The following is a 26,994-nucleotide window of genomic DNA, read 5'->3' as shown; positions in this document are numbered from 1 at the left end:
TGCGCGAAGGGTCTATCATGTTCCATGTGGTAGCAATTTCCACATTCTTACCACTCTCTAGGTAAACAGGTTTCTGCTGAATGAATTTATTAATAACTAATTTATATTCATGATCCCTACTTCTGGCTTGCCCGGCAAGTGGAAGCATCTGCTCAGCTCTTCATGATTTTAAGATTTCTGCCAGGTGACTTTCCAACCTTTTTTTCTGGAGAAAAACAGTAAATAGTAAATCTTTATTAGTGTCACAAGTAGGCTTACATTAACACCACAATGAAGTTACTGTGAAAATCCCTTAGTCGCCACACTCCGGCGCCTGTTCGGGTACACGGAGGGAGAATTCAGAATGTCCAATTCACCTAACAGCACGTCTTTCGGGTCTCGTGGGAGGAAACCGGAGCACCCGGAGGAAACCCACGCAGACACGGGGAAAACGTGCAGACTCCGCACAGACAGTGACCCAAGCCGGGAATTGAACCCAGGAGCCTGGCACTGTGAAGCAACAATGCTAACATCCCGCTTGTTCAATTTGTCCTGAAATCAGAACTCCCGGTTATGTGTGCTGTTCATTTTTGCATCTGATCAAAAGGACCCCCAAAAAAGGGATCAAACTCTCAGATGAAAGTATAAAATTAACTTACTCCTGTGGCTGTGGAGTTAACTCATATTAGATTCCTGGGTGTAATTCCTCCTGTGGCTGTGGAGTTAACTCATATTAGATTCCTGGGTGTAATTCCTCCCTCTCCCTCAGCATGGCCAGGGGGCAGCAGCGGGGCTGAAACGCCAGGCGGGGCCGAGTTCGCTCTTGGCGCGGTCACGACCCCTAGGGGCGGGACCACAGGGCCTTGCCCGTCTCCCATTGGCTAGATCCGCTGAAGGGGAGGCTGCGGCTCATTGGACGGATCCTCTGTCAATCAACACGAGCCCGCCGTCGCGCGCACGCGCAGTTTGGCCGCCTGGCTCCCCAGGTGGGTTTCTTTCCTAAATCTCTACATTTTGAATCTCCGGCAAGGGGGAAGGCTTCTGAAAGTCGAACCGCCGTTGAGATTCCCGCCGCTCGCTGTCGGGAAGCGCTTTGAGGGTAAATTACGGATGTTAAACCGTCAGATCCGGGCTGAGGGGATTTATTTTTTTGTCTCGTTTTAAAAATCCGCCTTGTCCTAATTAAGTCTCTCTCCGCTGCAGTTGGATTTGGAAAGGCCGCTCTTCTGAAACCTCCCGGGGTCGGGTCCGGCGGGACGAGCCGGCCGGGGCGGGTTTCCTTGGCAGGCGCTCACTTGCCACGCCTTGCCGCCTGCGCGCTAGCGACCTCCTCCAATCAATGCTGTCCCTTCCTCCCGCTCTTTCCAGCCCCTCGCGCTCCGGCCGTTGGGCTTTGTAAGCTCACCCCCGCCCCCACCCGCTCACGTGCTGGCTCCTCCTCCAATCAGGGCTGCCCTTCCTCGTTCCCACTCCAGCCCCTCGAGCGCTCCGGCCGTTGGGCTTTGAACGCCCCGCCCCCTCCACCTGCTCACATGCTGATCTCTCCTCCAATCAGTGCTGCCCTTAATCGTTACCGCTCTTTCCAGCCCCTCGCGCTCGGGCGGTTGGATTCTGAACGTTCAGCCCGCCTCTACCTGAGCACCACGTGGTGGCTCCTCCTCCAATCAGGGCTCCCCTTTCTCGTTCGCGCTCTTTCCAGCCCCTTCGCGCAAACTCACCATTGGGGGAGGTGGGGATCATCAGGCCGGACTGTCTCTACCTCTTATGTCCCGGTGTCCCTGGCGAGGGAGCCCACGTGCGCTATCCATGGGCACCGTCGTGGCCTCCCGTGTCCGGTGGATTGCTTTATCGGCCCCTAAATCACCATCTTGATTTGACGTTTTGGCTAGGTTTTCGTTACTCTTACGTGTGTGGGAGCGGCCCCCCTTTTTAATTCCCCCCCCCGGAGTTTGTTTGTGTCGTACTATTGAGTTGATTGGGCCCTAAAATATACTCCCATCTCCCGAGGGACGCTGTGAGGTGCATTTCTGCGAACGCTGGCCTCGGATGATCCTGAAGAAATGTGCGGGAGTATCGTTTTGAGCACAGCAGCGATCAGTCATCATTGCCGCTACTTGGCAAATTTAATAATCTTTATTGTCACAAGTAGGTTTACATTAACACTGCAATGAAGTTACTGTGAAAATCTCCCAGTCACCACATTCTGGCGCCTGTTCAGGTACACTGAGGGAGAATTCAGAATGTCCAATTCACCTAACCAGCACGTTTTTCGGGACTTGTTGGAGGAAACCGGAGCACCTGGAGGAAACCCACGCAGACACAGGGAAAACGTGCAGACTCCGCACAGACAGTGACCCAAGCCAGGAATCGAACCCAGGTCCCTGGAGCCGTGAAGCAACAGTGCTAACCACTGTGCTACCATGCATCCCTACCGTGTTGCCCATGCTCCTCAAATGAACCTGCTTTAAAACGTGGATGTGAAGTAATTGTTAGAAAAAAGATTCACTGAAGACTTGGTATCGTGTGACATTTCCATTTCTAATCCTAATCAATAGCTAATGCTAGTTACCCCAAGACTAATTGTAACCCATAATCATCAACCCCAACTCTGCTAATTAATTATTTAAAATGCTGTATGCAAAATGTAACAACCGATTTGCATAAAGAGGAAGGCTCAAGGGCAGGTAGAAATAGAAAGAAGTTGAACCTTGACATCACAGCCTGCAGGTAAGGGATTGGCTGGTGACTGGTAAGTAGTTTTTCTTTTATTTCCCCTCAGGTGATTTGGTGCTGGGCGCAGAGGTTGATGAGTGAGTGCTTGCTGAGAAGGGGAGTGAATAACAGGTAAGCTCTTTTTCTTTTTTTATGAAAATCGCTTATTGTCACAAGTAGGCTTCAAATGAAGTTACTGTGAAAAGCCCCTAGTCGCCACATTCCGGCGCCTATTCGGGAAGGCTGGTACAGGAATTGAACAGTGCTGCCGGCCTGCCTTGGTCTGCTTTAAAAGCCAGCGATTTAGCCCAGTGTGCTAAACCAGCCCCTTCCAGAGGGGATGGCAGGGAAGCTGGTGCAATGTTCCTCCTGCAGAATGTTTGAGGTGAGGGATGCAGTCAGTGTCCCTGCTGATTTCATCTGTGGGAAGTGCACCCATCTCCAGCTCCTCAGAAACCGCGTTCGGGAACTGGAGCTGGATGAACTTCAGATCATTTGGGAGGCAGAGGTGGTCATAGATAGAAGCTTCAGGGATGTAGGTACTCCGAAGAATAAAGATAGATGGGTGATGGTGAGAGGGGCTGGGAGGAAGCAGTCAGTACAGGGATCCCCTGTGGTCGTTCCCCTTAGTAACAAGTATAATGCTTTGGATACTGTTTGGGGGGGGGGGGGACTTACCAGGGGTAAGCCATGGGGTACAGGTCTCTGGCACAGAGTCTGTCCCTGTTGCTCAGAAGGGAAGGGGGGAGAGGAGTACAGCATTAGTCATTGGAGACTCCATAGTCAGGGGGATAGATAGAAGATTCTGTGGGAACGAGAAAGACTCGCGGTTGGTGTGTTAACTCCCAGGTGCCAGGGTGCGTGATGTCTCGGATCGTGTTTTCGGGATCCTTAAGGGGGAGGGGGAGCAGCCCCAAGTCGTGGTCCACATAGGTACCAATGACATAGGTAGGGATAGGGATGTAAGGCAGGAATTCAGGGAGCTAGGGTGGAAACTTAGATCTAGGACAAACAGAGTTATTATCCCTGGGTTGCTACCCGTGCCACATGATAGCGAGACGAGGAAGAGGGAGAGAGAGGAGTTGAACACGTGGCTACAGGGATGGTGCAGGGGGGAGGGTTTCAGATGTCTGGATAATTGGGGCTCATTCTGGGGTCGGTGGAACCTCTACAAACGGGATGGTCTACACCTGGACCAGAGGGGTACCAATATCCTGGGGGGGAAATTTGCTAATGCTCTTCGGGAGGGGTTAAACTAGTTCAGCAGGGGCTTGGGACCCTGAATTGTAGCTCCAGTATACAGGAGGATAAGAGTAGTGAGGTCATGAGTACGGTTTCAAAGTTGCAGGAGTGTACCGGCAGGCAGGAAGGTGGTTTAAAGTGTGTCTTCTTCAATGCCAGGAGCATCCGGAATAAGGTGGGTGAACTTGCGGCATGAGTTGGTACCTGGGACTTCGATGTTGTGGCCATTTCGGAGACATGGATAGAGCAGGGACAGGAATGGTTGTTGCAGGTGCCGGGGTTTAGATATTTCAGTAAGCTCAGGGAAGGTGGTAAAAGAGGGGGAGGGGTGGCATTGTTAGTCAAGGACAGTATTACGGTGGCAAAAAGGACGTTTGATGAGGACTCGTCTACTGAGGTAGTTTGGGCTGAGGTTAGAAACAGGAAAGGAGAGGTCACCCTGTTAGGGGTTTTCTATAGGCCTCCGAAAAGTTCCAGAGATGTAGAGGAAAGGATTGCAAAGATGATTCTGGATAGGAGCGAAAGCAACAGGCTAATTGTTATGGGGGACTTTAACTTTCCAAATATTGACTGGAAACACGATAGTTCGAGTACTTTAGATGGGTCAGTTTTTGTCCAATGTGTGCAGGAGGGTTTCCTGACAGTATGTAGATAGGCCAACGAGAGGCGAGGCCATATTGGATTTGGTACTGGGTAATGAACCAGGACAGGTGTTAGATTTGGAGGTAGGTGAGCACTTTGCTGATAGTAACCATAATTTGATTATGTTTACTTTAGTGATGGAAAGGAATAGGTATATACCGCAGGGCAAGAGTTATATCTGGGGGAAAGGCAATTATGATGCGATGAGGCAAGACTTAGGATGCATCGGATGGAGAGGAAAACTGCAGAGGATGGGCACAATGGAAATGTGGAGCTTGTTCAAGGAACAGCTACTGCGTGTCCTTGATAAGTATGTACCTATCAGGCAGGGGTGAAGTGGTCGAGCAAGGGAACCGTGGTTTACTAAAGCAGTCGAAACACTTGTCAAGAGGAAGAAGGAGGCTTATGTAAAGATGAGACATGAAGGTTCAGTTAGGGCTCTCGAGAGTTACAAGTTAGCTAGGAAGGACCTAAAGAGAGAGCTAAGAAGAGCCAGGAGGGGACATGAGACGTCTTTGGCAGGTAGGATCAAGGATAACCCTAAGGCTTTCTATAGATATGTCAGAAATAAAAGAATGACTAGGGTAAGAGTAGGGCCAGTCAAAGACAGTAGTGGGAAGTTGTGCATGGAGTCCGAGGAGATAGGAGAGGTGCTAAATGAATATTTTTCATCAGTATTCACACAGGAAAAAGACAATGTTGTCAAGGAGAATACTGAGATTCAGGCTACGAGACTAGAAGGGCTTGAGGTTCATAAAGAGGAGGTGTTAGCAATTCTGGAAAGTGTGAAAATAGATAAGTCCCCTGGGCTGGATGGGATTTATCCTAGGATTCTCTGGGAAGCTAAGGAGGAGATTGCTGAGCCTTTGGCTTTGATCTTTAAGTCATCTTTGTCTACAGGAATAGTGCCAGAAGACTGGAGGATAGAAAATGTTGTCCCCTTGTTCAAAAAGGGGAGTAGAGACAACCCCGGTAACTATAGACCAGTGAGCCTTACTTCTGTTGTGGGCAAAATCTTGGAAAGGTTTATAAGAGATAGGATGTATAATCATCTGGAAAGGAATAATTTGATTAGAGATAGTCAACACGGTTTTGTGAAGGGTAGGTCGTGCCTCACAAACCTTATTGAGTTATTTGAGAAGGTGACCAAACAGGTGGATGAGGGTAAAGCAGTTGATGTGGTGTATATGGATTTCAGTAAAGCGTTTGATAAGGTTCCCCACGGCAGGCTACTGGAGAAAATACGGAGGCATGTGATTCAGGCTGATTTAGCAGTTTGGATCAGAAGTTGGCTAGCTGGAAGAAGACAAAGGGTGGTGGTTGATGGGAAATGTTCAGTCTGGAGTCCAGTTACTAGTGGTGTACCACAAGGATCTGTTTTGGGGCCACTGCTGTTTGTCATTTTTATAAATGACCTGGAGGAGCGCGTAGAAGGATGGGTGCGTAAATTTGCAGATGACACTAAAGTTGGTGGAGTTGTGGACAGTGCGGAAGGATGTTACAAGTTACAGGGGGACATAGATAAGCTGCAGCACTGGGCTGAGAGGTGGCAAATGGAGTTTAATGCAGAAAAGTGTGAGGTGATTCATTTTGGAAGGAATAACAGGAAGACAGAGTACTGGGCTAATGGTAAGATTCTTGGCAGTGTGGATGAGCAGAGAGATCTCGGTGTCCATGTACATCGATCCCTGAAAGTTGCCACCCAGGTTGAGAGGGTTGTTAAGAAGGCGTACGGTGTGTTAGCTTTTATTGGTAGAGGGATTGAGTTTCGGAGCCATGAGGTCATGTTGCAGCTGTACAAAACTGGTGCGGCCGCATTTGGAGTATTGCGTGCATTTCTGGTCGCCGCATTATAGGAAGGATGTGGAAGCATTGGAAAGGGTGCAGAGGAGATTTACCAGAATGTTGCCTGGTATGGAGGGAATATCTTATGAGGCAAGGCTGAGGGACTTGAGGCTGTTTTCGTTAGAGAGAAGAAGGTTAAGAGGTGACTTAATTGAGGCATACAAGATGATCAGAGGATTGGATAGGGTGGACAGTGAGAGCCTTTTTCCTCAGATGGTGATGTCTAGCACGAGGGGACATGGCTTTAAATTGAGGGGAGATAGATATAAGACAGATGTCAGAGGTAGGTTCTTTACTCAGAGAGTAGTAAGGGCGTGGAATGCCCTCCCTGCAACAGTAGTGGACTCGCCAACACTAAGGGCATTCAAATGGTCATTGGATAGACATATGGACGATAAGTGAATAGTGTAGATGGACTTTAGAGTGGTTTCACAGGTCGGCGCAACATTGAGGGCCGAAGGGCCTGTACTGCGCTGTTATGTTCTATGTGCAAACCGTAAATTAGATATTTCTGTTGGTGTTAATTTAAGGCAGGAATTTGGGGCCGGACAGCAGGAGAATTCAGCTTTATTTTCCCAAGTAATGTATTTTACAGCCACAGCAAGTGCAGGCAGACAGGGACTCATTCTGACATCTCATCTGAAAAACTTTGGATGATCCAGTTTCTTTCTTGAAAATTTTGCTTAAACATTTGTTTTTTATTAACTGGTGTAAAAATGTGCCTGTTTGACCATCTATTGGGGAAGCAGAGGGATTTTCAAAAATTTGGAAAGGGTAATGTCGAGAGCAGTCTGTGTCATTTTACTGCGCACGGATGACATAATGTGAGTCCACAAATAGTAATTGTATTTTGTTGGTAATAAAAATTCAAGTGGACATTCATCGGGGGACCTCACACTGGAACTGAATTCTCTGCTCAACTTAAGGGTCAGCAGTGGATTTTTCTCATTAGTTCAGATTGCTAAGACTAATTCATTGATTTTTCAGCACAGAAGTAGTAATTCTGCCTATTTTACCGGTGCCAATTAGTCTGATCCCATTAACCCCAGCCTTGTAAATGTTTGTTTTCAATTATTTATCCACTTGTTACTATCTATGGTGAATTCTGCTTCCACCATTTTTGATGAGACGTTCCATATCTTAACAGCAATCTGCTTAAAAATACTCCATTTGCTCCTTTGGTAGTCTTAATGTTATGCCCTCTGGTTACTAACTGATCAACCTTGGGCTGGATTCTCCATTCCTAAGACTAAGTGTTGACGCCGGGGCAGGATTTGTGGACTTCTGCGACAGCAAAACTTGCCCTGCACCCGGCCCAATTCAGCGACCGTTAAGGGGTCACGTGGAACACAATCGACTCCAATGAGAAACTGTGCCGGATTCGCAATTGACATTCAGGAGGCTGGCAAGCTGCAGCCGCATATACACACCACTCCCCACACACACCATCCCAGCCAGCAAGTTGTCAGCGAGGAGACTGGAGTGGCGGTGCCGGACCTATTGCCCCTCACCATGGCTGAGCAGAGGGCCCTGCACGTGGTCAGCGGCCCAGAGGAAATGGAGGTCGCTGGGGTGATGATTGGCCGAGGGTGAGGAATTGAGACTCTGCTGAGTTGCGGTTCCCATGCTTCGTGTGTCAACCCCCCCCCCCCACCACAATTCTCCTGGCCCATGGTCTAATCATGCGCCTTGCTGGTGAATGGGTGGGTCCATCTGGTGTCGCCCACCCCCAGCCAGTGTCAATGCCTGAGCTCCCCTGTGTGCCAACCAACGATGAGGAGAGCAGCACGGTCGGCAGCCCTCGACAAGAGACCCAAGACACCCTGGAGCTCAAGTTCGGGGATGACACAGATTTCCCGTCATAGCTGTCTCCAGCCATCCACAGAGACACTCTCCTCGGTTGGGCACTTTTGTGAAGAGGCTCCTCGGACACTCTCTAGTTCGCGCCACACAGCTGCTCCGGTACATCAGCTGGAGGTAAGAATACCTGAGAGGGCGGACGGTCGGAGGGCAGGCTGAACCCAGGAACTAGCTGCCGTCCAGATGGGTTTCGAGCTTCTGGATTGGACAGTCCCATCTATGATGGAGATGCAGTCACAGAGCCGTGCACGACATGAGAGGTTGTCGGCGAGCATCCAGTTCCGACAGGTGCAGTTGCTGGAATTCCAACTGCCTGCAGGACAGGAGGTGGTGGCGATCATGCGTGCCACTCAGGCCAATAGTGCATGAGCGGCGTCCGCAGTGGAAGCATTGGGGGCGAGTGTTTTGGTTATGGATCAGCATGTCCAAGGTCTGGGGAATTCTGTGCAGGTGCTGGCCGAGGCCCAGGACAGTGTTGCCGGCTCACAGGCAGCTATGTGCCAGAGCCACCTAGACATTGCGGCAGCACTCCTGAGCATGGCCCACAGCAGGCCATGGCTGAGAACGTCAGCGGCATTGGCCGAGCGCTGGCTAACGTGGCGCAGACACAGGTAGGTGGCCCAGTCCCAGAGGGCTATGGCGTAGTCACTGGCTGATGTGATAGAGGCCCAGAGATGCTGGCACAGTCAATGGGTGCTGGCACAGTCAATGTGGCGCAGTCCCAGATGGCGAAGGTCCACTCCCTGTGTTCCATGGGCGCGATGATGCAGATCTTGGCCGAGAAAAGAGTGGGCCTCCAGGACTGTCAGTGGCGGGTGAGCCTTCGGGGAATGCGCCTCTCCCACTCCCATAGAGTAGCCCGGGGGCCATTGGGCACCCCGAGAGAGGAGAAGGTGAAAGGGGCTGTGCTGGTGACTCCCGCAGGGGAGGTGCCGGAACACTGCAGCTCCTCGGATCCCCCCACGCCCTCTCCCTGGCGTATCACATGAGCAGCAGGCAGAACAGCGCGGCGCCACGCCTCCTGGAACATCCGAGCAGCAACTGGGCCCATCTAGACCCAGTCGCCCTAGAAGACGGCCGCCAGTGCGGACCCAGGTCCCAGGCAGGAATCACAGCAGGTCGCCTCCACTCCTGATGTACCATCTGCAGATCCACCTAGCGTTAGGGCCCGTTAGGTCTGAGTAGTTATACACCAGTTAAGTCAACATGGGTGCAGGGCACAGTTTAGTTATAGGGGTTAGGGCACATATCTCATAGATTATCATAGAATTTACAGTGCAGAAGGAGGCCATTCGGCCCATCGAGTCTGCACCGGCTCTTGGAAAGAGCACCCTATCCAAGGTCCACACCTCCACCCTATCCCCATAGCCCAGTAACCCCACTCAACACTAAGGGCAATTTTGGACACTGAGGGCAATTTAGCATGGCCAATCCACCTTACCTGCACATCTTCGGACTGTGGGAGGAAACCGGAGCACCCGGAGGAAACCCACGCACACACGGGGAGGATGTGCAGAGTCCGCACAGACAGTGACCCAAGCCTGAATCGAACCTGGAACCCTGGAGCTGTGAAGCAATTGTACTATCCACAATGCTACCGTGCTGCCCGTCTGTTAATATTTATGCAAATTATACACCTGTTAACGCTGTTACAATCTGCCTTGGTGCTCTGTCAGATGGGCATGAAGGAAGTCTGGGCTGGCCAGAGACTGGGAGCAGACGTTGTGAGTTGACTGGGCTGCCCACCCTCCTCCCCGACCGTCCCCGCCACCGTCACCGCAGGGATTCGATGGCTCCGTGTGATGGAATCGTAACCTCGAATGTAGGGATCACCCAGGTGGACGGTGGGCAAGACGTTATCGTGTGATGCGGAGCACCAGAGCTCATCGCAGAGCGGGTTGTCATCAACCTCTATCCCATGGACCAGACCCGGTTACTGCCAACTCAGGGCCTGCACCCTGTATGTATCACGGAGGTGGTCCGAGCCCTGGCCAGTCACCCCCCCCCCCCCCCCCCCCCCCCCCCCCCCCCCCCCACACACACACACACACACACACCACATCCCAATCATTGAACCTGGAGGTGATCAGAGCGCCCTGTGCGTGTTGCCCCTGGCACAACCTTCTGTCCTGCCCATCTTCCTCCTCCAGCACGTCACTCCTCTGCTACGCGTTGTGTGGAGGAGACAGCAGGCCGCCACAATGCGGGCGACCCTCTCAGGCACCTGAACGGCATCTTCAGGATGCTGAAGCACTGCTCGATTGCGCCCCTGGTTGCTGCATGGACGTCGTTGCAGCGGGTCTCTGCATCGGTCTGTTGGGTAGGTGTGATCAGATCTGTGGCCTCCGTGATGGTGCGGATGCACTTGTGCACCGAGCTCAGAGATCCCGGAAAGGTCCCCACTTGGCGCCTGGAAGGAGCCAGTGGCATAAAAGTTCAGGGTGACCGTCACCTTGACGGCCACTGGGAGCAAGCATCCTCCCCATTCCCCTGCGGTGCCAGGTGTGCCATGCTGTAACAGATGTTATACTGTCACCGTGCACAGCCGGACAGCTTCGACATGCCCGGTCCGGCATTTCCTCGGATGAAAGGCTCTGCCAGTGCACGTGAAACCTCATGCGGCGCCTCCTTTGCACCACCTCCTCCTTGGCCTGTTGGGCGTCTGACTCCGGGGGCGAAATTCTCCGGAAACGGCGCGATGTCCGCCGACTGGCGCCCAAAACGGCTCAAATCAGACGGGCATCGCGCCGCCCCAAAGGTGCAGAATGCTCATCTTTGGGGGCCGAGCCCCAACCTTGAGGGGCTAGGCCCGCGCCGGACGAATTTCCGCCCCGCCAGCTGGCGGAAAAGGTCTTTGGTGCCCCGCCAGCTGGCGCGGAAATGACATCTCCGGGCGGCGCATGTGCGGGAGCGTCAGCGGGAGTCTCCCTCCACTGTGCATGCGCGGAGGGAAAGAGTGCCCCCACGGCAGAGGCCCGCCCGCGGATCGGTGGGCCCCGATCGCGGGCCAGGCCACCGTGGGGGCACCCCCCCAGGGCCAGATCGCCACGTGCCCTCCCCCAGGACCCCGGAGCCCGCCCGCGCTGCCTTGTCCCGCCGGTAAGGTAGGTGGTTTAATTTACGCCGGCGGGACAGGCATTTTAGCGGCGGGACTTCGGGCCGGAGAATCGCGCGGGGGGGGGGGGGGGGCCCGCCAACCGGCGCGGCGCGGTTCCCGCCCCCGCCGAATACCCGGTGCCGGAGACTTCGGCAACCGGCGGGGGCGGGATTCACGCCAGCCCCCGGCGATTCTCCGACCCGGCGGGGGGTCGGAGAATTTCGCCCCTGATTCCCCGGGGCACACTCCGCTGCTGCAGCTTCCTCTTCGAGCACCGCCAGCTCCTATTGCAGGGCATCCACCAGGGCTGTCGTGACTCGGTGGTTCAACAGGCAGACATGTTAGCATGGTGCATATCTCAGTGCCCAACCAGGTCCAACGACCTACGCGGTGGCCCCAGTAGGTACTGCGGGCCCTGCCCCCTCCTGTCCGAGGAGCGTCGAATTCGCCATTGCCAGAGGCCCGCCCAGCGATCCTCCGCTCCCGACTGGCCGAGTTCCCGACGGCGTGGTTCTAACCGCTCGCGAGGTGTCCGTGGCCGCCCTGGTGGGGGGCGGGGGCATCGGACACCGGGAAGGGGGGTCTTGTAGGCGGCCGGGGAACTGAACGGGGCGGTCGGATCTTCGGGCGCATGGCTGATCGGGGGGGTCTACTCCGTGGTCCGAGTCCGCCATGGCGATCGACGAGGCCGCCGTCGTGCGCATGCGTGGACTCGAACCCGGAAATGCAGGGGCCTATCCACAGTATCCGCAGCCAAAGCTGGCAAATCATTCTGGGTCCCTCCTAGCCCCCTACAGGTGATTGAGTTGGCTGATCTTTTTTAAAGGAAACTCCAGAGTGAAACGCCAGCGTTTTTACGCCGGCGTGGGGACCTAGTCCCATTTTGGGAGAATCCAGCCCATGGAATCCTCTTGCCTGGAGTACGTGTAACAGAATTTAGGAGTATACATAATGAAGCAATAAATCCTCTAAAATGGATTTGAGACTTTTTGACCTATGGGATGTTGTAAATATGTTTAATTGGTTCCCAATTTCACCTTATGTTTCTTATATTTTGATAAAGATACAAAACACTGTTCATGACCGTGACAGTGTAGAAGAAGGGATGTCAACATCACTGGTTTGAACTTGTAATGGATACTCAAAGCTGTAGGCCTTGTGAGTTGCAGTGTCACTCTGTGCATCAGGTTAGTGCCTTGAATGGACAGGGGAGAAGGGCGCACTCACAGCCTTTACATCTGTTGGTCTCAGTAGATTTACTGCTTCCTTGTATTTAGCCTTGTGTTCATGGCCTGCCTGATGGCTGAATGACCAGGCTGTAATTTAGTCGTGTTCTTTTATATGTACCTGCAAAAATAACATGAGGGAACACTGGTAGAGGCAAGTTAACGCCACCCTCCATTTTACAACTGAAAGGGTCCTATTAAAATAGAAAAGTCATTCTGGGTGCGATCTTATTAAATGGGAACAAAATCCCATAGCGAATGCGTTTAGCCACATATTTTCAGCACTCGCAGCGCGAGAAACACAAGGTTATAAAACTCGACTTGCGAGGCTGAGGTTGCACAAAGCCTCGTTTTGGACACAGGTGCTCCGCTCGAAAGAACTCCTCAGCGTATGGCATCCTGGTCTCCGAGGGCCCTCGAAAGTGAGACTAGCTATCTTTAATATGCAGATTGCTAAGAAGGTGGGTTTTGCAGTGACCGGGAGCCGGGTCTCCCAGCGTCTATCGGCCACGTTGCCCCGGCAAGCTGCTTTTCGGGTGTAGCGTGGCCATTAAATCTCGCCCTCTGTATCTTTTTTTGGGAGGGGTAATGCCTGGCCGCCAATTAGAAATTAGCTGCCCTAAAAAGAATTGGATTGGATTTTGTTTATTGTCACGTGTACCGAGGTACCGTGAAAAGTATCTTTCTGTGAGCAGCTCAACAGATCATTAAGTACATGAAAATAAAATAAAAGAAAATACATAATAAAGCAGCACAAGGTACACAATGTAACTACATAAGCATCGGGTGAAGCATACAGGGGTGTAGTGTTAATGAGAATATAAAAGGAATATATTTCATAGTGAAAGTGTAATAATTTGAATTGCCGCAAAATCACTCATGGGAGCTTCATTAGTATTTGGATTGTGATTCAAAGACAGTGCTGACCAATGCGTTCTCAGAGCAACTGAAGATGAACAAGGGGCCGGTTTAGCTCAGTTGGCTGGACAGCTGGTTCGTGTTACAGAGTGAGGCCAACAGTGCGGGTTCAATTCCTGTACTGGCCGAAGTTATTCAAGAACACCCACCTTCTCAATCTTGCTCCTCGTTTGAGATGTGGTGATCCTCAGGTTAAATCACCACCCGTCAACTCCTTCCTTCCCCCCCCCCCCAAAAAAAAGGGAACAGCAGCCTGTGGTCATCTGGGACCTATGGCGACTTTACTTAAAAGAGGAGCAACAAATACGACCTTGTAATGCCACCCAAATCCTATGAACTTTAAAAAAATTATTAAACCACTATTATGTCAACAGTAGCCAAATTGAAATGCTGATCCACTGAGGTATATAGGAAAACTATTTAAATTCAAGCTTGTAATTATTTGCATTATTATCTGTTAAACCATTTCTACTGTATGCGCACATATTGATGTAGGAAATAAATATCTGCAAAATTATGTGGGAGGTTTGTGTATTACTGAATGCAGTCAAGCAAATGTTATAGTAACCTGTATGTCATGCTAATTATATTTACGTATTGTTTTGAATCCCTTTTAGGCTCCAGCTACTGTGTTTTACATCCCCAACTTTATCACTGCTTCAGAAGAAAATTATCTTCTACAGCAGGTATGTTACTGCATTTTGATTCATCACAGTAACAAAATTAATTGATTTGGAGGGTGAATGCAGAACAAAGAACAAAGAAAATTACAGCACAGGAACCGGCCCTTCGTCCCTCTCAGCCTGCGCTGATCCAGATCCTTTATCTAAACCTGTCGCCTATTTTCCAAGGATCTACTTCCCTCTGTTCCCTGCCCGTTCATATATCTGTCTAGATGCATCTTGAATGATGCTATCATGCCCGCCTCTATCACCTCTGCTGGCAAAGCGTTCCAGGCCCCCACCACCCTCTGCGTAAAAAACTTTCCACTCACATCTCCCTTAAACTTTCCCCCTCTCACCTTGAAATCGTGACCCCTTGTAATTGACACCCCCACTCTTGGAAAAAGTTTGTTGCTATCCACCCTGTCCATACCTCTCATAATTTTGTGGACCTCAATCAGGTCCCCCCTCAACCTCCTTTCCAACGAAAACAATCCTATTCTACTCAACATTTCTTCATTGCTAGCACCCTCCATACCAGGAAACATCCTGATGAACCTCCTCTGCACCCTCTCTAAAGCATCCACATCCTTCTGGTAATGTGGCGACCAGAACTGCACGCAGTATTCCAAATGTGGCCTAACCAAAGTCCTATACAACTGTAACATGACCTGCCGACTCTTGTACTCAATACCCCGTCCGATGAAGGCAAGTAAGCTGTATGCCTTCTTTTTTTTTGCTTTTTTAAAATATGTTTATTCAAATTTTTCCAACAAAATTTTTTAACAAACCAACCCCCCCCCATAACAAAAAGAAGAAAAAAACACAAACACCACAATCAAAAATAATAAACTACTTACACATTGGGTTTCTCCCGCATATATTAACCCCCCCATATGACATTCAAAAGTACCCTTGGGGAACACCCCCCCCGAAAGAGACCTCCCCCCTCCCTCCCCCTCCCGGGTTGCTGCTGATGCTGGCCTCCTCCTTAGCGCTCCGCGAGATAGTCTAGGAATGGTTGCCACCGCCTGAAGAACCCCTGCACAGACCCTCTCAAGGCAAACTTTATCCTCTCCAGCTTAATGAACCCTGCCATGTCATTTATCCAGGCTTCCACACTGGGGGGCTTCGCGTCTTTCCATAATAGCAAGATCCTCCGCCGGGCTACCAGGGACGCAAAGGCCAGAATACCGGCCTCTTTCGCCTCCTGCACTCCCGGTTCGTCCATTACCCCAAATAATGCCAACCCCCAACTCAGCTTGACCTGGACTTTCACCACCTTGGACATAGTCCTCGTGAAACCCCTCCAGAACCCATCCAGTGTCGGGCACGACCAGAACATGAGGACGTGATTCGCCGGGCTTCCAGAGCACCTCCCACACCTGTCCTCCATCCCAAAGAACCTACTCAACCTCGCCCCTGTCATATGCGCTCTGTGAGTAACCTTAAATTGTATTAGGCTGAGCCTGGCGCAAGAGGAAGAGGAGTTAACCCTACTCAGGGCATCAGCCCACAGACCCTCATCAATCTCCTCCCCAAGCTCCTCCTCCTACTTGCCCTTTAGCTCCTCTACCGAAACCTCCTCCTCTTGTTTCATCTCTTGATAGATCGCCGAAACCTTGCCCTCTCCGACCCATACACCCGAAATCACCCTGTCCTGAATCCTCTGTGCCGGGAGCAATGGGAATTCCCTCACCTGCCGCCTCACTAACGCCCTCACTTGCATATACCTGAACGCATTTCCCGGGGGTAACCCAAACTTCTCCTCCAGCGCCCCTAAGCTCGCAAACGTCCCATCTATAAACAGGTCCCCATTCTTCTGATCCCTGCCCGATGCCAGCTCCGAAACCCCCCATCCATCCTTCCTGGGACGAACCGATGGTTCTCCTGAATCGGGGACCAAACCGAGGCTCCCATCTCGCCCCTATGCCGTCTCCACTGCTCCCAGATCTTCAACGTTGCCGCCACCACCGGACTTGTGGTGTACCTTGTCGGTGAGAGCGGCAGCGGTGCCGTCACCAGCGCCCTCAGGCTCGTGCCCCTGCAGGACGCCATCTCCAACCTCTTCCACGCCGCCCCCTCTCCCTCTATTACCCACTTACGGATCATCGCCACGTTGGCTGCCCAATAGTAGCCGCACAGATTCGGAAGCGCCAGCCCTCCCTGTCCCTGCTACGCTCCAGAAACACCCTCTTTACCCTCGGGGTCTTATTTGCCCACACGAAACCCATGCTGCTCCTATCTACCCGATTAAAAAAAGGCCTTGGTAATCATAATGGGAAGGCAGTGGAACACAAAGAGAAACCTCGGGAGGACCATCATTTTAACCGACTGTATGAAAATGAAATGAAATGAAAATCGCTTATTGTCACAAGTAGGCTTCAATGAAGTTACTGTGAAAAGCCCCTAGTCGCCACATTCCGGCGCCTGTTCGAGGAGGCTGGTACGGGAATTGAACCGTGCTGCTGGCCTGCTTGGTCTGCTTTAAAAGCCAGATGGCAGCACATCCCATCTTTTGAAATCCTCCTCCATCTGCTCCACCAACCGCGTCAAATTGAACTTGTGCAGGGCCCCCCAGCTCCCAGCCACCTGGATCCCCAAGTACCGCAAGTTCCTTTCTGCTCTCTTCAATGGTAGGTTGTCTATCCCCCTTCCCTGGTTCCCGGGATGCACCACAAAGAGCTCATTTTTCCCTACGTTGTGCTTATAGCCCGAGAAGTCCCCAAACTCCCTTAGGATCCGCATGACCTCCACCATCCCCTTCACTGGATCTGCCACATACAGAAACAGGTCGTCCGCATACAGCGACACCCGATGTTCCTCTCCCCCTCGGACCAACCCCCTCCATTTCCTGGACTCCCTTAGTGCCATGGCCAAAGGCTCAATTGCCAATGCAAACAACAAGGGGGACAGGGGGCACCCCTGCCTCGTCCCTCGGTACAGCCGAAAGTTCTTCGACCTCCGCCGATTCGTAGCCACACTCGCCACCGGGGCTCTATATAGGAGCCTGACCCAACTGATAAACCCCACCCCGAACCTAAACCTCCGCAACACTTCCCAAAGATACTCCCACTCCACCCGGTCGAAGGCCTTCTCCGCGTTCATAGCTGCCACTACCTCCGCTTCTCCCTCCACCGATGGCATCATAATCACGTTGAGGAGCCTCCGCACATTAGTGTTTAGCTGCCTGCCCTTTACAAATCCCGTCTGGTCCTCATGAATCACCCCAGGGGCACAGTCCTCAATTCTCGTAGCCAGCACTTTTGCCAGCAACTTAGCATCCACATTGAGGAGCGAGATCGGTCTATACGACCCACATTGCAGTGGGTCCTTCTCCCGCTTCAGAATCAGCGAGATCAGCGCCCGGACATTGTCGGGGGCAGGGTCTCCCTCCCCCTTGCCTCATTGAAAGTCCTCACTAACAACGGGCCTAGTAGGTCCTCATATTTCCTATAAAACTTGACCGGGAACCCATCTGGCCCCGGGGCCTTCCCCGCCTGCATGTTCCCCAATCCTTTAACCAGCTCCTCCAACCCAATTGGCGCCCCTAAACCTGCCACCTCCTGCTCCTCCACTCTCAGGAACCTCAGTTGATCTAAAAATCGTCGCATCCCCTCTTCCCCTGCTGGGGGCTGAGATCTGTACAGCTCCTCATAGAAGTCCTTAAATACCTCATTTACTCTCACTGCACTCCGCACCGTATTCGCCCTGCTATCCTTAACTCCACCTATCTCCCTCGCTGCCACCCTCGTACGGAGCTGGTGTGCCAGCATCCGGCTCGCCTTCTCCCCATACTCGTACGTCGCCCCCTGTGCTTTCCTCCACTGTGCCTCTGCTTTCCCTGTGGTCAACAGGTCAAACTCCGTCTGGAGGCTTTGTCGCTCCCTAAGTAGTCCCTCCTCGGGGGCCTCTGCATATCTCCTGTCCACCCATAAGATCTCCCGCACCAACCTCTCCCTCTCCCTGCCCTCTCTCTTCTCCCTGTGGGCCCTAATGGAGATTAACTCTCCCCTGACCACCGCCTTCATCGCCTCCCAGACTACCCCCACCTGCACTCTCCGTTGTCATTGGCCTCCAAGTATCTCTCAATGCACCCCCGCACCCACCCGCACACCTCCTCATCCGCCAGTAATCCCACATCAAGACGCCACAGCGGGCGCTGGTCCCTCTCCTCTCCTAACTCCAGCTCCACCCAGTGCGAGGCGTGGTCTGAGATGGCTATGGCCGAATACTCCGTTCCTTCCACTTTCGGGATTAGCGCCCTACTCAAAACAAAAAAATCTATCCGGGAGTAGGCTCTATGTACATGGGAAAAGAATGAGAATTCCCTGGCCAGGGCCTAGCAAACCTCCATGGATCCACTCCCCCCATCTGGTCCATAAACCCCCTAAGCACCTTGGCCGCAGTCGGCCCCTTCCCCGTCTTGGATCTGGAGCGATCTAATGCTGGATCCAGCACCGTGTTGAAATCCCCCCCCCATTATCAAGCTTCCTGCCTCCAGGTCCGGAATCCGACACAGCATGCGCTTCATAATTCCGGCATCATCCCAGTTCGGGGCGTATACGTTTACCAGTACCACCCACACCCCCTGCAACCTACCGCTCACTATCACGTATCGACCTCCATTATCCTCTACAATATTCTTGGCCTCAAACGACACCCGCTTCCCCACCAGTATTGCAACCCCTCTGTTCTTTGCATCCAGCCCCGAATGGAATACCTGTCCTACCCATCCCTTTCTCAACCTGACCTGGTCTGCCACTTTCAAATGTGTCTCCTGAAGCATGACCACGTCTGCCTTCAGTCCCTTTAAGTGCGTGAACACTCGGGCCCTCTTAACCGGCCCATTCAGGCCACTGACATTCCAAGTTATCAGCCAGTTTGGGGGGTTTCTCACCCCCCACCCTCCCCCGCCGACTAGCCATCTCCTTTCCTAGGCCAGTCACGTGCCCGCGCCTCCCGCACCCTCCAGTCCCCGCCCCGACCACCTCCTATTTCCAGTTTCCCATTGGCCAATGCAGCAGCAACCCTATACCCCCCCCTCCCCCCCCGCTAGATCCATATCTAGCTCTGTTGCTCCCCCCATAACACTCCCGTACGTCAACTGAGTCCTGCTGACCCCGGCCTCTCCCACCTTCCCATCGACCCCCCCAGTGTGGGAATCCCTCCTCCCCCTCCTCCCTAACAGTCAGTGTGCGCTCCTCCGACCCCCACCGCCGTCCTTCCCTAGCGCGGGAAAAAAGCCTGAGCCGGCCCCGCCCCCTCTGGCGCAGCTCCTTTTGCGGCCTTATCTCAATTCCCCCATCTCCGGGCCTCCCCTCCCTCCGACACCGGCGCCCACACTCTCCCACAGTCTCCCCATCAAATCCCTTCACCCATCCCCATCCAGCACCCAACCAAAGGAACATTCCCTACACGCAGTTAAAACCATATACAGCAGACATCCCCCCCCAAAACCACAGACCCTCAATTTGAGTCCAACTTTTCAGTCTGTATAAAGCTACAAGCCTCCTCAGGCATTTCAAAATAGTGGTGCCGATCTTGGAATGTGACCCACAATCGCGCTGGCTGCAGCATACCGAACTTCACCCCCTTCCGATGGAGCACCACCTTGGCCCGATTAAAGCCAGCTCTCTTCTTGGCCACTTCTGCACTCCAGTCCTGGTAGATTCGGATCTCCGTGTTCTCCCACCTGCTGCTCCGCTCTTTCTTGGCCCATCTCAAGACACACTCTCTATCCATAAAGCGGTGAAACCTCACCACTACAGCCCTTGGTGGCTCGTTGGCCTTGGGTCTCCTTGCCAGGACCTGATGAGCCCCATCTAGCTCCAGGGGGCTCGGGAAGGCTCCCGCGCCCATCAGCGAATTGAGCATCTTGCTCACATATGCCCCGGTATCAGGCCCCTCAACTCCTTCAGGGAGACCCAGAATCCGAAGATTCTTCCTCCTCGACCTATTCTCCAGGTCCTCAAATCTTTCCGCCCACCTCTTATGCAGCGCCTCGTGCGCCTCCACCTTCAGCCGCCAGGCCCAAGATCTCATCCTCGTTCTCCGAGGCTTTCTGCCGCACCTCCCGGATCGCCGCCCCCTGTGCCCTCTGGGTCTCCACTATCTTGTCAATCGCCGCCTTCATTGGCCCCACATTTCTGTCTTCAGCTCCTCAAAGCAGCGTTTAAGAAACTCCTGCTGCTCCTGCGACCACTGCGCCCATGCTGCTTGGTCTCCACCCGCCGCCATCTTGCTTTTTCTCCCCCTCACTTTTCGCTGCTCCAAGATCCCTTTTTTCACCGCTCCACTCCTGGTCCAATCCATATACTGTCGGGGGGACCTTGCTGTCACCTTCCCACACTGGAAGTCGTCGAACAAGTGCCGTTGGGGCCCCTCTAGAGAGCCCTAAAGTCTGTTCCCGGCGGGAGCTGCCGAACGTGCGACCTATTCAGGCATGGCCGCAACCGGAAGTCCTTTATGCCTTCTTGACCACTCTATCGACCTGCGTTGCCACCTTCAGGGTACAATGGACCTGAACTTCCAGATCTCTCTGTACATCAATTTTCCCCAGGACTCTTCCATTGACCATATAGTCCGCTCTTGAATTAGATCTTCCACAATGCATCACCTCGCATTTGCTTGGATTGAACTCCATCTGCCATTTCTCTGCCCAACTCTCCAATCTATCTATATTTTGCTGTATTCTCTGACAGTCCTCCTCGCTATCTGCAACTCCACCAATCTTAGTATCATCTGCAAACTTCCTAATCAGACCACCTACACCTTCGGCCAGATCATTTATGTATATCACAAACAACAGTGGTCCGAGCACGGATCTCTGTGGAACACCACTAGTCACCTTTCTCCATTTTGAGACACTCCCTTCCACCACTACTCTCTGTCTCCTGTTGCCCAGCCAGTTCTTTATCCATCTAGCTAGTACACGCTGAACCCCATACGACTTTTTCCATCAACCTGCCATGGGAAACTTTATCAAATGCCTTACTGAAGTCCATGTATATGACATCTACAGCCCTTCCCTCATCAATTAACTTTGTCACTTCCTCAAAGAATTCTATTAGGTTTGTAAGACATGACCTTCCCTGCACAAAACCATGCTGCCTATCACTGATAAGTCTATTTTCTTCCAAATGTGAATAGAAAGAGACTTCTTTATCACAACATTGTTATTTGAAATTTTATTTTGCAATCATACTCAGGTTTGGATTCAAAGACCAAGGATTCCCACTGGCGCCTGGCATGTGTGGTTATTTGTCATGTGTAAGACCAGTGTTAGCCGGTTGCTTAACCGTTGAGGTCTGCTCTCACTGATCTCGTACATGTGCTTCCCAGTGGGTGTCCTGGGAAGTGTTCCTCAACCTAAGGGTACTCAGCCATTGTAATTTCCCCATTGCCACAGCTTTGAGATCAGCTAAATTTGCACTAGCCAATAATTTATGTTTACAACTTGAAACCAAAGGAATTGATGCGGAAAGGAAAACAGTCTGTTGATTTTGATTACCCTCAGCACTGGTCTTGCCTGATTGCTAGGGACTCGAGAGGTAAATTTCTCTTAAGCCATTCTGCTGTTTTTTGTTATTTTTAAACCGCTTAATTAAATAACTTAACAAAATTGCATCAATTATTGATTAATGGCTGTTTAGCACCGGGCTAAATCGCTGGCTTTGAAAGCAGACCAAGGCAGGCCAGCAGCATGGTTCGATTCCCGTATCAGCCTCCCCGAACAGGCGCCGGAATGTGGCGACTCGGGGCTTTTCACAGTAACTTCATTTGAAGCCTACTTGTGACAATGAGTGATTTTCATTTTTCATTTCATCAATTACATATTCAGGTTGATAAATAACCCCAAACCTCACTCCTGTTTTGTGGCAATGCCCGAGTAAGAATCAACCCAGAAATATCCTGAGAATTGTGAAGAAACCTGTCTCCCTAGGTAGGAAGGTAACATGGATTTTTTGAGACAGGTTTCAATGGATCTGGAGAAAAATAGGTGCACCATCTAGACTTTTTTGTATTGTGATTTTGTTAGTCTCAAATTATTTGGATGAATTGACAAGTTGAGAAAGTTGTGTTTTTCACTGTTTTCATGTGTGATGTTTCAGGTTTACAACTCGCCCAAACCCAAATGGACTCAGTTGTCAGGAAGGAGACTGCAGAACTGGGGTGAGTGGAGACCTGAGTAATGAAAGCCAATGTGCAGAAAACCCACCCTGATTTTATATGCAGAGGGGAGCATTATTGAGCGAGGTTGTGCTAAGGTAGAATTGGATGCATTATCCCCTGTTCAAACTAATAAGATGCACTATCTTTGCGTTAAAGCTTTTGATTGCTTACGCATGAATTAAAAAAAAAATTGTACTTTAAATTTTCTCTCCTGGATGTTGACTGGATGCCTGGGCCAGCAGCCTCTGATATCCCACCCAAGTTTCTTAATGGTGAGAGTTGACAGGGAGTTCTTTCAACATTCAGTTTCCCTTGTGTGGGCTCTCTAAGATTCAAAATCCCTATCTTACAAATTTCTATGCCTCAATTTGCGATCTAAGATCAGTGAAGAGGGCAGCACGGTGACACAGTGGTTAGCATGGCTGCCACACGGCTTTGAGGACCCAAATTCGATCCCGGCCCCGGGTCACTGTGTGGCGTTTGCACATTCTCCCCGTGTCTGCATGGGTCTCACCCCCACAATCCAAAGTTGTGCAGGGTAGATGGATTGGCCACACTAAATTGCCCCTTAATTGAAAAAAAATAATTGGGTACTCTAAATTTTAAAAAAAGATCAGTGAAGATGCAGCAGTGTTCTAGTATGCAACCTGTGGGTGGAATCAGTGACTTTGAAGGATGAGGGAAGAAAATACAATGTGAATTGAATTTGGAACAGTTATGCTTCTATTTAGTCGGTTTTCCTGATCTCCTGCAGGTGGTTTACCTCACTCAAAAGGAATGCTTGCTGAGAAACTGCCCGTCTGGCTGGACAACTATGCAAAGAAAATCTCATCCCTGGGACCTTTTGAAGGAAAAGTTGCTAATCACGTGTTGGTCAATGAGTACAACCCTGGTGAAGGAATAATGGTATTGGTGTGATTCAACAATAATTAACTTGTTGATTTTTGATAGCCATTAATCAATAATTGTTTCCGAAGTTTTCTGATTACCTTAAGTTTAATTATTACAACATTTCCAGTTATACAATTCAGGGATTACAATCAGCAGCGGTGGGGCTCCGGCGTCTATCCTTTTCAACTTTCAAACTCATGTGCCGGCTTTATCTCTATACTTTTATGCTCTCTCCATGTTTCTGTCTTGCTTTCTCTCCAGCTCTCTCATTCCATGCTTTCTCCTTCCGTTCATCATTTTGCTCTTTCATTTTCAATTTAATTTGTTTCTATTATGTCTGCTGGTTTATTTCCTCTTTTACATCCCTCCCTTTCTGACTTATGTTCTTCTTTAGTCTAACTGTGAATCTCCTTGGGAAATGTTACTTTAAAAGTGTTATACAAATACAGTTTTCTACTATTTTTCTCTTGTTCTCTTTTTCTTGCTTCATCTCTCTCTCCCTCACCCTACTCTTCATAGCACTGTACCTTCTGGGTAAAAATTTAAGATGTATCCTAAATGAAGGACGAAGTATTAAATGCACTTTTACACAAGATGCTGAATTGTCTGTTAACACCTTGAAACATTTTGCTACATTAAAGTTATGACATAAATGCAAATTACTTAATGGCAGACTGCTCGGCCCAGGACCGCAAGAAACTTCAGAGTCGTGGACACCGTCCAGTCCATCACACGAACCTGCCTCCCATCCATTGACTCCACCTACACCTCCCGCTGATTGAGGAAAGAGGGCAGCATAATCAAAGACCACTCCCGCCCGGCTTACTCACTCTTCCAACTTCTTCCATCGGGCAGGAAATACAGAAGTCTGAGAACACGCACAAACAGACTCAAAAACAGCTTCTTCCCTGCTGTTACTAGACTCCTAAATGACCCTCTTATGGACTGACCTCATTAACACCACCCTGTATGCTTCACCCGATGCCGGTGCTTATGTAGTTACATTGTATATGTAGTGTTGCCCTATTATGTATTTTCTTTTATTTCCTTTTCTTCCCATGTACTTAATGATCTGTTGAGCTGCTCGCAGAAAAATACTTTTCACTGTACCTCGGTCCACGTGACAATAAACAAATCCAATCCAATCCAGATGAAACACTAACTAGGATTGTTATCAAGCTGTTGAGTAAAATCAATCTCTTGTCTTTATAGCCTCACGAGGATGGGCCTCTGTACTTCCCAACCGTAACCACTATCACCCTTGGGTCTCAAGCTCTATTAGATTTCTATCATCCCATTGAGAGAGAGGCTGAAGAGGGAGAGGTTAGTAATCTAGCCTCACTTATACACTGGACATATTTTTTACATTACTACAAAAAAAGTTTTGTTCTTTCATATTCATTTCCCATTGATTCGACATTATGACAGGAGTGCTGCTGGAGTCAGTTGTGCAACATGATCCAGTTAATGGCATAGGAGTTAGTAAAGTTCCTGTAGAGAAATCGTTCCACTGGAAACCTCTGGTGGTAGAATTACTGATCGGTGGCCCTTGTATCATCTTGGCGCTAGACTGGGCAAAATTCCTTGCTGACCTCAACTTATGCTGTCTAGCACTGGGAAAGCCCTGACTGGAAAATGAAAACAAGACATGCATGAAAACTTCATGGGTAAAGTGAACCTACTATTCAGCTTGCACAGTCCAAATGTGACAACAAAGTGATTAATGCATATTACATCAAGGCAAGATATCAGCATGTTTGAATACATGCCACAGAGGTGTAACAAGGGTTGAATCACACAGTTCTTGGGATTGTGGAACATTTATTTAATAATAAAATTGGTAACAGAAATCTCACTCAGTCATCTTGTCAATACTGGTTCCAGACCTTCAACTGGAGCTGTGCAATCTATTTCTCATTTTGCTGCATTGTTTTCTCATCTTTCAAGTACTTTTCAGGAACATTTTATATGATATTTTAATCTCTGCCTCACTAGCCAGTTGTGGCATACGTTCCATGTCCTAATAACCTCAGCATGAAAAATGTTATTCTACTCCCCTTTATTGTTTACAATTGATTTTATAGCAGGAATTGATGGAGAGGGAGGGTGCTCCGGTATTGATGGAGAGGGAGGGTGCTCCGGTGGAGGATGTTAAGCATAAATGGGAGAAGGAACTGGGTGGGGAGATGCGGTGTGGGCGAAGGCCTTACGGAGGGTGAACCTGTCCTTGTGTGCAAAGTTAAGCCCAGGTTGAGGATAGGTGTGGGCAGTTCGGCGGGCGGGGGGGGGAGCACGAATCACGTCCACATGTTCTAGGTGTGTCTAAACCTGTGGGTGTTCTGGCAGGGGTTCTCTGGGTGTGAGGTTGGCCTTAGGTCCAAAGTTGTCAATATTTGGTATGTCGGAAGAGGGGGGGGCCTGATAGCCCGGAGATGGGGGAGGGGGAGCGGGCCCTGTTATAGCCCGAGAAAGATTTTGTTGGACTTGGGGCTGCCAGAAGCAGGGGTGTGGGTGAACGACCTTGCAGAATTCCTGAGGTTGGAGAAGGTCAAGTTCGCTCTGGCGTTGGTAAAGGGGTTCACTTGGAGTTGGAAACAGTTCATTAATTTCTTCAGGAGAATTGAGGGGTAAGCAAGGGGAGGGTGGGTTTGTGGGGTGGTAAGGGGAAGGCGGGAAGTTGTGGATGGGTGTCGGGGAGGCTGGAGGTCTGTGGTTGTTGGTTGGGTTGTTGTGTTCTTCAGATATTCTGTAGTATGTGTATATATGTTAAATGTTTGAATAAAAATATTTTTAAAAAATCATGCCTTTGGATAGGATACGGTGTTGCTGCTCAACATCCTGTCTCATATATGAATATAGACTACTTGGGTGAAAAACTGGATGGCTGCTGACACTAGTGGAGCCAGAAATATATCCAAGAGAAAGGTGGTGTGTTAGGAGTAGTGGGAAGGAAAAGATTGGAGAGAAACATTTTGGAAAATACATCATTTTTCTTCCAATTGGGTCTTGCGTAACTCTTTCCCCAACCTTTTCCAGGTTTATTTTCCTCAGACTGAAGAGAACCGCTACTTTCTGTCTCTTCTCCTGGAGCCACGTAGCCTCCTGGTGCTGCAGGATGACATGTACATGAAGTATCTGCACGGCATAAGGCCAGTGATGGAGGACATTGTCACAGAGAAGGTCGCTAATCTGAAATTGTGCAACACAAAACTTGGGGCTGTTTTAAGAAGAACTACAAGAATATCCCTGACTATTCGTTACGTGCCAAAGGTTTTAAAAACTACCATACTGCTGGGGAGGTAGAAATGAAATTCTTTCTTTTGGATAGGTTGTGCAAGCCTTGACTCCCTATTTGGCTCCCTGAAAATGTGAAACAATTTCTTGGCAGAAAGTTCCATCGATGTGCCTCTGGAATGATGCCTCTTTGAATGTTTGTTCCTTGTATACACCAATAAATTGAGTGCTGTCAGATTGATTAGTTGTAAAAAGAATCAATTTTAAGTGATATATTGTTTCGTTTATCCATGTCCAGATGTATACAACGGGGGTCACTGAATGGTGATGAGGAGCACAAACACCTGTCACACGTTCTCCGATCTCCATGTGCCCTATCCTGGGTGAAACCAGTACCAGTGCCCATATTGTTAATGTTAGCTTGCTCAGCACTGGCTGGGATTAAACCTGGAGCCTTTCTGGATTATGTTGCTAAATTCCATACCAAGCAAGCCTGTGTCTCAGGTGATCA

The 26,994-nt window shown here is 50.4% G+C and overlaps 1 protein-coding gene across 4 annotated transcripts; it reads left to right on the top strand.

Annotated features, from left to right (window-relative positions):
* The first annotated feature begins 915 nt into the window (after positions 1-915).
* alkbh6 (alkB homolog 6) lies at positions 916-26,724 on the top strand. Of its 4 annotated transcripts, none has more exons than XM_072489980.1 (8): positions 916-965; positions 2,759-2,823; positions 12,441-12,564; positions 14,139-14,207; positions 22,298-22,358; positions 23,113-23,264; positions 24,462-24,572; positions 26,286-26,724. In XM_072489980.1, exons 3-8 carry the CDS (start codon positions 12,511-12,513, stop codon positions 26,550-26,552), a joined length of 714 nt encoding a protein of 237 aa, XP_072346081.1. In that variant the 5' UTR covers positions 916-965; positions 2,759-2,823; positions 12,441-12,510; the 3' UTR covers positions 26,553-26,724. The 4 variants fall into 4 exon arrangements, with proteins under 4 accessions (XP_072346081.1, XP_072346084.1, XP_072346080.1 ...); XM_072489979.1 differs by having other exon boundaries at positions 917-1,078; XM_072489983.1 differs by lacking the exon at positions 24,462-24,572 and having other exon boundaries at positions 916-1,078.
* The last annotated feature ends 270 nt before the right edge of the window (positions 26,725-26,994 follow it).

This window comes from Scyliorhinus torazame, chromosome 25 (assembly GCF_047496885.1).
Source record: "Scyliorhinus torazame isolate Kashiwa2021f chromosome 25, sScyTor2.1, whole genome shotgun sequence".
Classification (NCBI taxonomy): domain Eukaryota; kingdom Metazoa; phylum Chordata; class Chondrichthyes; order Carcharhiniformes; family Scyliorhinidae; genus Scyliorhinus; species Scyliorhinus torazame.
Note: the sequence above shows the minus strand (reverse complement) of the source record. Positions and strands in the feature narration are given on the sequence as shown.